This window comes from Vipera berus (genome assembly GCF_964194415.1).
Source record: "Vipera berus genome assembly, chromosome: 2".
In the NCBI taxonomy this organism is placed as follows: domain Eukaryota; kingdom Metazoa; phylum Chordata; class Lepidosauria; order Squamata; family Viperidae; genus Vipera; species Vipera berus.
In genome coordinates, this window is record NC_138203.1 from 169,895,223 (window position 1) to 169,910,948 (window position 15,726).

Consider the following 15,726-nt stretch of genomic DNA (forward strand, 5'->3'; position numbering starts at 1 on the left):
ATCTGGGCTTAGTAATGTCATATACAAAGAGCAAACAGCATACCAATATCCATTAAGCAAACTTCTGGTGGTAAATTTTAAAGCTATAAATGATGCAGGCCTACAGTAAACAGAAAAACTAAGAAGAATTCCAGCAACTACTACGTATAAAATGCAAACTCCCATTTATAATGAAATCAAAGTCCAAATCCTTGCACCTTTTTCTTCTATCTGTGTAATAAGAGACTGGAAGCATCTCTCTTTTGAGCAGGATGAACATTTCTCACCTGTTCTACATTACTGTAAACTACCATCTATTTTCAGTTATTTGCTTCTAACTCTACCAAATTAGCTCTCACACTAGGGTTTATGCAGGCTAAAGCATTGACTGATTATCTGTCCCCAAGTTGAAATCAATTGTTAATGACAACATGGACAAATTTTCTCCTGGACACAGTATCCCCACCTGATCTTTCAGATCTTCCAATATAGCACCCATTGCTGCTATAGCTGAATCCCTCTATCTTACAGGCTAAACTATATACAGGCTGTAATTACTGTCAACTCTTCAGAAACACCCATGAGAAAATTATCCAAAACTGACATTTGAAATAATTTTTACCTGGAGGAACAAAGTTATCATTTTCAGATTCTTTGCTCTAAAGATATAAAAAAGAAGAAAATTAAAGAGATTAAACAGAAACAACACATTTAAAATGACCATAGGAAATGTTTTTTACAATGTTGCATGCTAAAACTTAACTAAGGATATGAAACTTAAACTCAAAAAAATCAATGTATTTAAAAAGTTAAAAAATATTTTAAACCAAATATGGTTAATTCTTTGCTAAACAGCATAAGGGTTAATAACTGGAGAGTCCTCTAATGCATTTGACAATTACGGTAATTTATTTTTAGCTGGTTAAAGTAGAGATCTGTTAAACTTAACATCTACAGTATCTTCATCCTACATTTTCTGACCTGTGCAAGTAAATTTTGGATGAATATTACTAGATAATATTCTAGTCATATAGAAAACAAGAAAATGGTTAGAAACAGAAATAATTTAAAATTGCAGTCTCGCAGTTGAAGAAATCCTATTCTACTTACCCCTGAGTTGAGATCTGTGTTTGGCCTTATAGGTTAAGGCAGGGCTTTTTTTCTAAAAAAAAAAAAGGTGCCACAACTCTCATCTTGTTAATCTTTTATTTATATAATTTTATTTATTTATTTATTTATTTATATAATTAAACAATTATATATTCAATTCTTAACATACATTTAATTTATTGTATTTTAAGGCAAATGTTAATAGAAAATTCCAAACTTTTGTACAATTCTCGTCTGGCAAATCTTCTTGACTTCTTTCCTTGCTCTTAGTATATATGGCCGAATGTCGTCCTCTGAGTAACCACAGATCAACGTACTTTGAAGGATTGAAAAGTCTCAGAGGTGGTGCGACAAGTTTGATGAACAAAAGTGCTGAAATTGTCTTAGTCTTTAACGAAGCTCTTGTTGGGGTGGCAATTAGATTCATCTGTGAAAACCCACATTCACATTCATTTGAAGACATAGGAATGGTATTCAGAGTCCGTATCAAATGCAAGTTTTTCTGGATATGTCTTTTTGAGAATCCACAAATTATTTCTCTTTCATTTAGTTGCAGTCTGATTGATAAGTTTCTAATTTCCACTTCTCCAAATGTCAGTTGAGTATTAACATCTTCAGGCCAATGTTTTGATCAAGTACGCGAGACCAATACGCCAACTCATCGTCTTTGCTATGAAGTAATCTTTTTTCAATTGGCTCTTTCAATTTTGTATAAAATATACTTGGGTCAATGGGATGGTCCTTTTTTGAACCTCTTTTGTGAAGTAAAACTCCATGAAAGCGAAGATCATTTACAGCAGCAACAGCACATTTATAATAGGGCCCAAAGTTCTGTCTTCTTTCTTCAAAAACTTGTACCAGTGTTTTTATTTTCTTATTTGCCTTATACAAGTCGATGTTGCGGTCCTGTAGATCCAAACTTAAATCTGACAATTCTTGGAGAGCGTCACACATCAATCCTAGGTCCAATAAAAATTCTGTAGATGTTATTTTTCTTTTCAAGCCATCATAAGTGCATTTATCATTTTTATCTCTTGTAGGATCATGCATTGCTTGTTCAAAATGATACACAAGGAATTCAAAATTATTCCATACAGCCAAAACTGTAGGCAAACTAGATGACACCCATCGGGTACTTAAAATTCTTCCAATTTTCAGCAGCTCAGTCCCCAGTAATTCTGCACATGAATGCAACTCTCTGCTATTCTTTGGTGAAGCATGGTATATGACATTATCAATAAATGATTGGAAACTATTTATTCCTGAAGTTTCCTTGGCAGCATCACCTACTGATAATTCTAGTCTGTGATTAGCACAATGCCAAACTATAATAGAAGGAAAACATTCTGACAGCAATTTTTTCACTCCACTTTTACATCCCATCATCACAGCGGTGCCATCGCATGCCAGAGAAATAAAATATTTTTTCAAATAAAATTCTGTCATCCCATAAGAGTAAAGACATTGGAATAAGGAATCAAATATTCCTTCTGCTGTTACTTTTTCAAGTTCTACCAAGTCCCAAAACAAATTTACTGGTGAATTCATTCCCATACCTTCGATACAGCACAGAACAAATACTATGAGGGTAGTTTTTTTGCTTATTGTGGTTGATACATCAATTATCAATGAAATTTTATTATTGGATCAAACAATTTCTTTAACCACAGTTTTCCTCATTTCTTCACTTATATGATTAACAATATATAATCTTAAAGGGCTTGCCACTGTGATAGAAGATTGCTACCACTGCTCCAGGGCTTGGCTAACTTAAATATGCATAGCATAATTAGATTTATTATTGCTGCTAAAGCTATGGATTACGGATTCACGTTTCCCATGGATTGTCTTCTGTCCATGGGAGGGAAGCTTGGTAGATTCTAAATTTCATAATTTTAGTTATTCCTTTGTGGCAGGGTATATATGAGAACAAGCTGCAAAGGTCTTTAAAAGCATGTTTCTCACATATTTATATTTTTGAATCATAAATATTAAGTCTTTTTTCTTTCCAATGATCCAAACTAATGCTTTAGAAATATAATTTCCAGTTTTAGCTACAGTAAACAAGCAAATTACATTAAAGCTAAATTTAACGTTACTTGTTAAAGATATTTACTATATTTCAGAATTAGTATTCTTTCAGTCACAATCTTATTCCTATTCAATTTGGCTGATTTTAAAATGTGATGTAAAATCATAAGCACATAAAAAGAAAACAGCAGAAACAGCTGCAAATTAACTCAACAGTTAGAACTGTTGAGTTGCTTAGCAACATTTCCATTTAATCAAAGTCCTTGCTCTTTCCAAATCTATTTCAGGGTTTACTTTCTATATACACAAACAATGGGAAATGAGTTGCTGGGCTGGTTCAAATTTTTTACACATTCCAAAAATTTCAGGTAATTTATCTGTTCCATATAAATATAAAAGCATGATAGTATCTGTACAATGTATCTGTACAATGTATCTGTACATTGTATCTGTACAATGGCCAATTATCTCAGTGTGCAGAAACGTGGATAACTACAAACAGAAGTTGCAAGCCCTCTCCTTGACTTCAGAGTCATCCTGGTGAGATAGTCAGCATATAAATTTAATAAATAACTTTTTTCATATGCCCCTATCAGGAATTGAATTTGAATGAAGTTTCAGAAAAGCAAATGTTCTGTGCTGGTGGTATTAAGCTCCCAAAGATCTAGCATGGGATAAATGAATTCTTCCTAATAAAAATAACTTCCTGCCTTTTTCTAATCATCATTTCTTCCCTACAGCAATTTGAAAAGTAAAATAAAGTGAAACAAACCACTACTCCCTCCATGCAGGGAAATTTTCCTTGAGTCATACTTGGATATCCTATTTGCAAATAATATCTTACTTACCTAGTTGAGATGGTGTAGTTGGGGAGCAGGGAGAAGTGCAAAATTCCTGCCTTCGCTGCAACTTGCCTGTGCAACATTTGCCTGCCGGGTCTTTTGGAAAGCTCAGCAGCAATTCCTATTGGCTTCCAAAAGCCAATAGAATAGCTGACTCAGGAATTCTGGGAGTTGAAGTCCATGAGTCATAAAAGAGCAAAGCCTGCAATAGGCTTAAGCCAATAGCAGCACAGCTTGTGCAAAAGCTTTTTTTTTTTTGCAAAAAAAAAAAAAAAAAGGTGCCGGAACGCCGTTCTGAGCGTTCTATGAGAAAAAAAGCCCTGGGTTAAGGTACCAGGCTAGAAATTTGAAGATCGTAAGTTCGAGTTCCCCATTAGGCATGAAAGCCAGCTGAGTGGCTTTGGGCCATTTACTTTCTCAGCTCAACCCACCTCACAGGGTTGTTGTGGGAAAAATAGGAGGAAGGAGTATTACGTATTACGGCTCCCGTCTTCCACATCCAGATTCGCATCGCTGGGGGGTCCTAAAAGGACCGAAGAGTCGCCCTGGAGGGGTGTCCAGACAGAAGGGGCTTTTGCAGAAACGCAGGCGGGTAGCAACCCCCTCGTTAGTGCCTGCATTCCCTTTGTACCGGCGGACGAAAGACTGACCATAGGAATATGGCCAGCTCCTAGGCTGCAGACAGCCGAAGTCAAAGCTAACATCAGGCAACATTAAAGCAGCGTAGAAGAGACGAGGGTAAGATTCCTCTGTTGTACCTTAATCATCTTCTTTTCACCTAATTAAGCTGCTAAGTACTTTCCCCCCTGTGGAGAGGGAGGGGGAATTTAACCCTCCCTTCGGAAGGCAGCGAACAAACTCAGGGGTGGTTTTTTTGGGAAACAAAGAACGTTTAAGAAAGAAATAACAAAAGAAAAGAACTCTTAAAGTATTTGGGGGACACCCAGTGGCTAAATTTGAAATTGCAATTCTGACTTTCTCTTTAAAAAAAACAACCAAGAAAATATTTAAGAAAATAAGATAAAGAGAAACCTTGAACATCAGATGCGAAAGCTTACAATGGAAGAGTTTCAAAAACAAATTCATGCTCTGTGGGAAATATCCTGCCAAACTTATCAGCTCCTTTCTACAGCTGGCGATGAAATAAGAGCTTTTGGGAAAGAATTAGAAAATATCTTGATGAAACAAACTCAAATTTAAACTGTGACTACAACTAATATTTTACTGGGACAGAACTTAATAGAAAAAAATTGAACAATTAAATACACTGACAGAAGAATTAAATAGTCAACAAATACAGGTTTTTGAAGACGGTGATGGAGAAAATATGGAAGGAAGTTTATTTGGACCAGGACAATTGTACCAAGAGGTGAAAATAATAAGATGTGGTACTGTTGGCAGATTCTTTAATTCTTCAATGGTGGAGTCTGGGGGTCCACTTCAATATTTATTTATTTTTATTTATTTATTTAATTGTATTTATATACCGCCCTATTCCCTGAGGACTCAGGGCGGTTTACAGGGAATAAAAATCCAAAATACAAAAATTAAGAACCAAATTAAAAAAAAAAAAAATTAAATTAACCCTGTAGTCAGTTAAAAAAGAACCCCAAATTAAAAATTCCTCCTCAGTCTGGGCCCGAGAGCTCGAAGAGCCAGGTCTTCAGGCCCCGGCGGAATGATCGGAGGTCGGGGGCAGTCCTCAGCTCCACCGGCAGCTGGTTCCAGAGGGCAGGCGCTCCCACAGAGAAGGCCCTATCCCTGGGTGTCGCCCGCCGGCAATCTCTCACCGGCGGAACCCTGAGCAGACCCTCCCTGTGGGAGCGCACTGGGCGAAGGGCGTTTGATGCCGGCAGCAGGTGTTCCCTCAAATAACCCGGACCCAGGCCATGTAGGGCTTTATAGGTGATAACCAGCACCTTGAATTTCACCCGGAGGGCAACCGGAAGCCAATGCAGCTCGCGGAGTAGAGGTGTTACATGGGAGTATCGGGAAACCCCCATTACAACTCGCGCGGCCGCATTCTGCACCAGTTGAAGCCTCCGAGTGGTCTTCAAGGGCAGCCCCATGTAGAGAGCGTTACAGTAGTCCAAACGGGAGGTCACAAGCGCATGAGTGACTGTGCGTAGGGCGTCTCGGTCCAAATAGGGACGCAACTGGCGCACCAGGCGAACCTGTGCAAAAGCCCCCCTGGTCACGGCTCCTATATGATCTTCAAAATTGAGCCGTGAATCCAGGAGGACGCCTAAGTTGCGAGCCCTATCAACGGGGGGCAACACCTCACCCCCCATCGTTAGAGGTGGAATAACATGGTTAACCCGAGACGCCAATATGCAGAGCCACTCAGTCTTGGCGGGATTGAGACGAAGCCTGTTTCTCCCCATCCAGACCTGAACCGCCTCCAGGCACCGGGACATCACGGAGAGGGCATCACTGGGTTGGTTCGGGGTGGAAAGAAAAAGTTGGGTATCATCAGCGTACTGGTGATACCCCACCCCAAAACCACGAATGATCTCACCCAGCGGCTTCATGTAGATGTTGAACAGGAGAGGCGAGAGAACCGACCCCTGAGGAACTCCACAAACGAGAGACCTCGGGGCGGATCTCTGCCCTCCTGTCAACACCGACTGCGAGCGGCCCTGGAGGTAGGAGGAGAACCACCGTAAAACGGTGCCTCCCACTCCCAACCCCCTGAGACGTCGCAGCAGGATACCATGGTCGATGGTATCAAAAGCCGCTGAGAGATCTAATAGGACCAGGACAGAGGAGCAGCCCCTGTCCCTAGCCCTCCAGAGATCATTCACCAGTGCGACCAATGCCGTCTCCGTGCTGTGTCCGGGCCTGAAGCCCGATTGGTACGGGTCCAGATAATCAGTTTCCTCCAGGAACATAGGGAGCTGATGCGCCACCACACTCTCAACAACCTTCGCCAGAAAGCGAAGGTTGGAGACTGGACGATAGTTGTTTAAAACAGCCGGGTCCAAAGCAGGCTTCTTGAGGAGGGGTCTCACCACCGCCTCCTTCAGGGCGGCAGGGAAGACACCCTCCTTCAAAGAAGCAGTTATTACTGCATGGAACCAGCCTCGTGTTCCCTCCCGAGCCGCATAAGCTAGCCAGGAGGGGCACGGATCCAACAAACAGGTGGTGGAGCTCAGTCTCCCCATGATCCTGTCCACATCATCAGGGGAAACAGGGTCGAACTCAGTCCAGATAACATGCTCAAGACCGCCTGATTCCTCCACATCAGACTCTGCCCAGTCAGAGTCCAGGCCGGTCCGGATCCGAGCGATTTTGTCCGCCAGATGATGACTAAACTCCTCGGCTCGTCCCTGCAAGGGATCCTCTCTCACCTCCTGACTAAGGAGGGAGCGAGTCACCCTAAACAGGGCGGCCGGGCGATTATCTGCGGATGCGACAAGGGCGGCAAAGTAGTTAGACTTCGCCGTCCTTATCGCCGCAAGATAAGACCTTATAAAGGTTCTTAACTGCAATCGATCGGATTCGGATCGGCTGGATCTCCAACCGCTCTCTAGACCTCGTCTCCGACGCTTCATCTCCCGGAGCTCCACAGAGAACCATGGGGCCCAACGGGATCTGCGCCGAATCAGAGGTCGCATGGGTACAACGCAGTCGAGTGCCCTGGTGGCAGCCGTTTCCCAGGCCTCCACCAGAGCATCAACTGGGCCGTGGGTAAGGGTGATAGGTATCGGCCCAAGCGCCCTCTGGAACCGGTCCGGGTCCATTAGGCGCCTGGGGCGGAACCACCTGGTCGGTTCCGCCGCCCAGCGGCGGGGGATGGCATGACGGAAAACCAGCCTCAGGAGGTAATGATCTGACCATGACAGAGGGGTGATAGATGGAGAACCCCCTCCCAGATCATCCAACCACTGTCCAGACAGGAACACCAGGTCGAGAGTATGATCCCCCTCGTGAGTAGGGCCCTCAATAACCTGGGTCAGGCCCATGGCTGTCATGGAAGCCATGAACTCCCGAGCTAACTCCGACGACCCCCCCAGTGATGGCAGGTTGAAGTCACCCAGGACTATAAGCCTGGGGAACTCCACCGCCAACCCCGAGAGGGTGTCGAGCAGCCCAGGCAGGGCTGTTGCCACACAGCTGGGCGCCAGGTATGTGAGCAACAAGCCCAACTGAACCCGAGGACCACATCTCAAGAGAAGGGATTCACTCCCGGCCATCTGGACAATGGTGGCCTCCCGGGGACACAAGGTCTCCCGGATAACCACTGCCACCCCACCACCCCTGCCCTGAGCCCGTGGCTGGTGCAGCACCCGGAAACCTGGCGGGCATAACTCGGTGAGAGGCACCCCTCCCTCCGAACCCAACCAAGTTTCCGTGATGCACGCCAGATCCGCACATTCCTCCTCGATCAGATCACGGATGAGGGGAGCTTTGTTAACTACGGATCTAGCGTTAAAATAGACCAACCTGAGCTCAGGGGCCTGATCACCCTCATCCCCGGGTAAGAGGGTGCTAACCGGAGGGTCGGAGCGCGCCACCGCTCGGAGATAGCGGGGGTGTGATCCCAGATGTTGATATGGCCCTCCGCGCAAACACCTGCTGCCATTCCCTATCGCCGTGGGGATTTGAAGCCCCACCCCCACATTCTCAGAACCAGCAGCCACCTCCCCCGACCCCGTCCCGTCAGGACCTCTAACAGGACCAGACTGAGTGCCGGTTAAAGATTCCCTCCCTACCCCCCCCTCCCTCCCCCTCCCTAACTTCTTAAAATAACCGGCTAAAAATTTTATCAGGGGCCTCTTCGCATGTCTTAACTCGAGGCCCCTATCTAAGCCCAGCCACCTCTCGGAATCCCAAAGCTTGGGATCGTCATTAAGGGGAGTATGGAAACAGGCGACAGGTCGCGCCCATGAGGCAGGAACTGCCCTAAGGGCATACAAGTCCGCTCCGGAATAATGATAAATCATACTGCGCTAGGATAGTCTTTTAGGGCAGATGTTAATGTCCAAGGATCACTCAGTGATGGTATATAGATGGTAAACAAGTCCAGTAGGCATATCTCCTAATCTGCAGAGCCATCTCAGCTCTCACCTGAGATGGAAATCCAGCAGCAGAGAGAGAAAGGGGAATCCTGAGCCAGGGCCACCCCAACTGGTCTCTCACACCAGTGAGGTGGCCACTGACCAGTCCAAAACCGTCCTCCCACCACGGTCCGGTCCCGGCCACACTGGGCTTTCAATAGGAGGGATCTTAACTCCCATCAGGCATGGAGCTAGCCAAATGCCTGCCTGTCAACAGGAAAAGTAAGAACAGGCAGGCCAGGCCTCTGTCGATCCTCGCATCTCCAGCCAGCACCACCAGTCCGGGAGGGGGAAGAACATTCTTTCCCAACGCTCGTCCGCCAGTCCAGGCAATCTTCCAACAGCGGGGAGAGGCAATCCCAGCCGATGTAGTAAGTCCGGGAATTTGCCAACATGTCCGCCGAGGCCGATGACCAGGCCCACCATCTGCAGCCACCATCCGGGAGGAGAAAAAGGCTCCGCGCCGCCAAAAACGGCGCCAGCCAGCTGATGGTCGTAAAAAGATCTCTGACCGGTGGGATCGTCGCCGCTGCCCCTCCGACAAGCAGAGGGTATTCACGGCGAGCAAGCAGAAGAGGGAAGGCAGGGCAAGGCGTCCCGGACTTCTCGGCGTCATAGCAAAGAGCAGGTCGGCAGGCAGGCAAATTCTCAGTTCTCGAAAGCCGCCGGTTCGGATCAGCCGGCTGACAGTTCAGAGGGGGGGGGCTCAGCGCCACGAGGAGCAGCGCCCAGCAGCTGTTCCAGAATCCTCCCAATCCCCAAAGTCGTCTCGGCAGGCCGGCAGAAGAAGAAATCAAGCAAGGCGTCCCTGTCTTCACGACGCTATAACAGCGTTCGGGGCCATAATGGAGCTCGGCAGGCAGCAGTTCTCCAGCGCCGCTAGTTCGGGGGGGGGGGGCTAAGCGCCGCAAAGAACAGCGCCCAGCAGCTGTTTATTAAATCCCCCACCCCCAGCGTCGCCTAAACATACCGTGGGCCTCCCTAAGCTGATTCCTTGGAGCCCTCGAAGAGCGCCCGAAGCTTAGGCTGCGGCCGTCGCCATCTTGGGCAAAAAAAAAAAAAAAAAAAAAAAAAAAATATGATATAGTAATACAAGAATTCTTTGATGACCCTGAGGCAAAGAAGCGTAAAATGGCATGGCAAAGGAAGAAAGCAAGAATAAGATTGAAGAAATATGAACATTTTTAAGAGGCCAAATAGATAATATTAAAATAGACAGGATGGTACTGGGATTACGAGAATGTTTTGATGAGTAGATAAAAATATTGATTAACTAATGAAAAATAATAAAAATAAAAAAATAAAATACAAATGTATGAATATTAACATTGAAATATTGAGTTTTTCTAAATGATTTGGGTTAAGATGTATATATGCTAAAAATGATAGAATATAAGTAATATATTTGGATGCAGAGACATGAAAGATGTATTGAATGTTAAAATGGAACAAATTTTGGTTAATTTTTAATATGTGGAAACTATAAATGAGAAATAAGAATATTTTATTGTCCTCCTCTTTTCTTTTTCCTTTCCTTTTTTTCTTTTCTTTCTTCTCTCTTTTTTCTTTTTTATTCTCCTCCTTGTGATTTGTATTTTAATGACTACTATTTGAAATATTGTATAATTGTTATAGATATGGAAATGAGATGAATGAGAACTGGATTACATTACTAGATATTGAAGAGAATTGTATAAAGGAAAGAGAGATTTTTTAGTCATATGAAATTGAGAAATCTTAAACATTTTAATTTTAATATCAATGTAAAATTAAGCTAGAAAAAATAGATAAGGTGTTAGATGTTTTAAAGATGGAATGTTAAAATATGAAATATACTAAAAGATTGATGGATATATATTCAAAAAATAAAATAAAATAAACTATTAAATGATTGATGATAGCAATAAGAAATATGTTAATTTAGATAAGAGATAGTATATATAGAAGAAAAAAGAGAGAGCAAGTATTGGTTATAATTATGTGGAGATCTGTAATAATATGTATTTGTTTGAAATGGAAATATTGTAACTTGGATACCACGTTGCTTCTTAAAATATTATTGTAAATATTGGAAAACTAATAAAATATTATAAAAAAAAGAAAGCCCTTCCACTTACCCTGCGCAACTTCATCTGTTTGTTATAGAAAATGTTCCATTCCTTTTTCTGGTTGTCCTCATTAACTTCACCCACACTCCTGGTATCTTCATCATATCTGAATAGTAACTCAGAAAGAGTTGGAAGTTGAACAGGAAAATCATGTAAAATTATATCAAATTTTAAATTAGGATCAAAGGCTAATATTCTAGGCATTAGGATTAAGCATCAAAATTGTGGACCGTTGCATAAACAAGATTGTAGTTTTACTACAGAGTAAAATGTCTTTTGTTCATGTAAATAAGGTTACTAATTGCATTTGTTGAATCAACTATAATGGGCAACATGCTAAATTTCAAGCCTAATTTAGAATTCCACGAACTTAGCCAGCATGCCAACTGATGAAGGTTGATAGGATCTGCATTGTAACAACATCTCTAGAAGGTCACATACTGCCTGCCCCAGCACCAATATAATGGAAACAATTTTGTGCAACTATGTAATCTACGAAAATGCCCTTAACTTTCATTTAGTGTGCTGCAAAGATTAAAAACAAATATTAGAGTAAGCTGTTAAGATACACTTGGCTTTCATTCTCACTCACAGGAAGAAAGTGATGCCGAATGTATGGTTAATTTTCCAACATAAATTATGAAATTATTTTTTTTACCAGCAAGAGTTGGCAGATTGTTCTAAGAAACTGTCATTTTTTCCTGAGCATTTTTGAGGATAATGTAAAGTCAATTTGGGAAGCATGAGCAAGAGGGTCCTATCCCACACGTGGACATGTTCCTTCTCCCTATTTTGTTTTTAAGAGCCTGCAGCCTTCCCTTAAGTAAGGAAATACAAAAAGGCAGAATAATTGTGCAGCCCCACAAAGGAGAACAGCAGCTTTTACTTGCAACAGGTTTGCACAACTCAATGCATTCTGAGATCCAGTTTAATATTTGTATTAAGAGAATTGCATAACTATATTTAAATGTGTAAAAGCATTTCTATACCAATTTTAAACCATACATATTTCTTATTCTCCTTATTCTTGATCCTTTTGACTTCCAAACTGAGCTTCAAAGAATAATTGTGCAATCTACTGAAATGACAGATTCATGAAAGAAACTGTGGTTTTTGAGATCATCACTTTAGTCTGTTAATGCAGAAAAAAAAATCTCACAACTTTTGTCCTCCTTAGTCAGGAGAATACTCTAAGTCACCAAAAAGAGGGGGAGGGAAAAAGGAAGAGCAGTTCTTATTTGTCACTAACAACATTGGCCACAAAAATGCCTCTTCCCAGTTAATTAATGCAGACCTACCTTTCAAAGCCACCACAGCCTCGCTTTCCTCCTCCATACAGCTCAGGGTCATAGGCATTCCAAGATGAAGCAGAAGGCCCAATATAGGTTCTACTCCAACTTTTGGTACTATGCTGTAATGCTTCCACTTGCTTCTTCACTGCTGCTGGATTCTTACAGTAATCACAGCTTTTGTTACATTGAGGAACATCATCTCCAAAGTAGTTGGCTATGGCAGCATGACGACAACTAACAGGCAAACAAGGCAAAAGAAGCAATGTTAGATGTTTTTTTGGGGGGGGAGGGAAGGAAACAGAGAAAACACTTTTCTTACAGTTGTTTGGAAGGTCCAGAGGCTTTCTGAAGGTGGCCAAATTAAAAATACTCACAGGATAAGGACACAGTGACACAAAGAGCATTATTTGTTTCCTATGTTTTCTAGACCACTGAAAAATGCTAGCATTCTATTTTGAGATTATTTGAGTATAGAGTCTGGTAACTTTAACGATCTGTTGACAACCTCTCCCACTAATCTCTAACCAGAAATTATAAAGGCAGTTATAACACATCAAAACCACAGGCATTTAAAATCACACCGAGGCCTTGTTTTAGGGTTGGTTCATATTAACCTTTCCCTCCATATATGTTTTTATGAAAGTTGTTGGGCAGAGTGTCAAGTGGAAAAACGTGCTGTGTACTGTTCATGTCACAGTAACCATCTAACTGGCTGGATGAATGGAACTGTCTGTACAGACCATAAAAGGTCAATAAAAAGCAGTCCTTGTTGACTGGGCTAAAAGATACTTTTGGGAGAAGGATAAACTATTTCTGTTCACAACATTAAAAAAACCCAAACAGGACAAATGCCAATGAACCAACATTTTCCTTTCCATCCTTGCCATTTAGCACAGGCTCTTCATGAGGTGGAAATTACTATTTAATAGAGACTTTCAAAAAATCTTTTCCTAGCATATTAATTTCCAAGCACATCACAAACGCGGTTATAAACACATACCGTATATACTTGAGTATAAGCCGACTCGAGTATAAGCTGAGACCCCCAATTTCACCCCCCAAAATTGGAAAAAGTTATTGACTCGAGTATAAGCCGATCCGCCGTTCTGCAAGCCTCCGCCGCCGGCAGAGGCTGGATCCGCGCTCTGCATGCCTCTGCCGCCAGCAGAGGCTCGATCCGCCATTTTGCAAGCCTGAATACACAGGAATACCCTGTGTGGCCGCGGCTCTCGGGGAAGCCCTGGCTGTCCGCTTCCTCGCTCCACGCTGCCATTCGGGGCCCGCGCGTTCCCCGGGCAAATCGCGGCGCCCAGCAGGCGAGGAAACACGCCCGCTCCAGTCGCCCCCCCTTCCCTCAGGAGACGCGAAGCAAGTGACCGCCTGGAGCTTACCGAGGACTTGCGCGCGGCCGAGGCTTCGGTGCTTCCAGGATCGCGCGCACCTCTCCCAAGCCGCCGCCGTCCGGAGACCTGCCGAAGTTTAGGGAGGTTTGGGGAGGTGCGCGCGCACCTCCCCAAACCTCCCCAAACGTCGGCAGGTCTCCGGACCTCCGCGCCCTGCCTGCCTGCTTCTTTCCGCAGCGGAAAGAAGCAGGCAGGCAGGGCGCGGAGGAACGGAGACCTGCCGACGTTTGGGGAGGTTTGGGGAGGCGCCCAAACCTCCCCAAACGTCGGCAGGTCTCCGTTCCTCCGCGCCCTGCCTGCCTGCTTGCGGAAAGAAGCAGGCAGGCAGGGCGCGGAGGAACGGAGACCTGCCGACGTTTGGGGAGGTTTGGGGAGGCGCCCAAACCTCCCCAAACGTCGGCAGGTCTCCGTTCCTCCGCGCCCTGCCTGCCTGCTTCTTTCTGCTGCGGAAAGAAGCAGGCAGGCAGGGCGCGGAGGAACGGAGACCTGCCGACGTTTGGGGAGGTTTGGGGAGGCGCCCAAACCTCCCCAAACGTCGGCAGGTCTCCGTTCCTCCGCGCCCTGCCTGCCTGCTTCTTTCCGCTGCGGAAAGAAGCAGGCAGGCAGGGCGCGGAGGTCCGGAGACCTGCCGACGTTTGGGGAGGTTTGGGGAGGCGCCCAAACCTCCCCAAACGTCGGCAGGTCTCCGTTCCTCCGCGCCCTGCCTGCCTGCTTCTTTCCGCAGTGGAAAGAAGCAGGCAGGCAGGGCGCGGAGGTCCGGAGACCTGCCGACGTTTGGGGAGGTTTGGGGAGGCGCCCAAACCTCCCCAAACGTCGGCAGGTCTCCGTTCCTCCGCGCCCTGCCTGCCTGCTTCTTTCCGCAGTGGAAAGAAGCAGGCAGGCAGGGCGCGGAGGTCCGGAGACCTGCCGACGTTTGGGGAGGTTTGGGGAGGCGCCCAAACCTCCCCAAACGTCGGCAGGTCTCCGTTCCTCCGCGCCCTGCCTGCCTGCTTCTTTCCGCTGCAAAAAGAAGCAGGCAGGCAGAGCGCGGAGGTCCGGAGACCTGCCGACGTTTGGGGAGGTTTGGGGAGGCGCCCAAACCTCCCCAAACGTCGGCAGGTCTCCGTTCCTCCGCGCCCTGCCTGCCTGCTTCTTTCTGCTGCGGAAAGAAGCAGGCAGGCAGGGCGCGGAGGAACGTAGACCTGCCGACGTTTGGGGAGGTGCGCGCGCACCTCCCCAAACCTCCCCAAACTTCGGCAGGTCTCCGGACGGCGGTGGCTTGGGAGAGGTGCGCGCGATCCCGGAAGCACCAAAGCCTCGGCCGCGCACAAGTCCTCGGTAAGTTTTTTTGTTGACTGGAGTATAAGCCAAAGTGGAATTTTTCAGCCCAAAAAGTGGGCTGAAAAATTCGGCTTATACTCAAGTATATACGGTAAACTGAAGATATATTTTGTCTCATTCTTCATTACCCCAAAAATGTAGGGTTTATTTTATCCATGCACTGATTTAAAATATTCTTTTGTAGCCTCGTGTTTATTACACAGCATGTCCATTAAGAAATGTAGTAAAAGGCGAACACAAGTTTCTCATTTCTGCTAGAACTGATAAGTTCTTATATTTCTTATGATAGGTACAATATCCTAGGAGTTCGGATTACCTACGGGAGCACCTGCGGCCGGCGTCAACTTCCCTCTGTCCAGTGCGTTCCCACAGAGAGGGCCTGGCCTCCTCAGGTTGCCACCGGTCAGAGAATGTCGACTGGTGACCCCCAGGGGGAGGGCATTCTCTGTGGGCGTGCCAGACCTTTGGAACCGTTTACCGGTTGAGCTCCGGATGGCTCCTGACCTCCGCTCCTTCCGACGTGATCTAAAAACTTATTTATTCGAACAAGCCGGCCTGGTCTGATGGGTTTGGGGTTTTAA

General features: G+C 45.0%; 1 protein-coding gene across 4 annotated transcripts in view; it reads right to left on the reverse strand.

The window, feature by feature from the left end:
* Positions 1–15,726, reverse strand: part of RECQL5 (RecQ like helicase 5) — an 86,199-nt gene that overhangs the window by 17,184 nt on the left and 53,289 nt on the right. For all 4 annotated transcript variants that reach the window (XR_014025524.1, XM_081320684.1, XM_081320683.1 and 1 more), the window contains 3 exons: positions 12,429–12,656; positions 11,140–11,236; positions 602–638 (listed from right to left, as the gene is read on the reverse strand). Coding sequence is in view for 3 of the 4 variants with exons in the window: in XM_081320684.1 (XP_081176810.1) it covers positions 602–638; positions 11,140–11,236; positions 12,429–12,656 (362 nt within the window). In the remaining variant the exon portion in view is untranslated. The remainder of the gene's footprint in view (positions 1–601; positions 639–11,139; positions 11,237–12,428; positions 12,657–15,726) is intronic.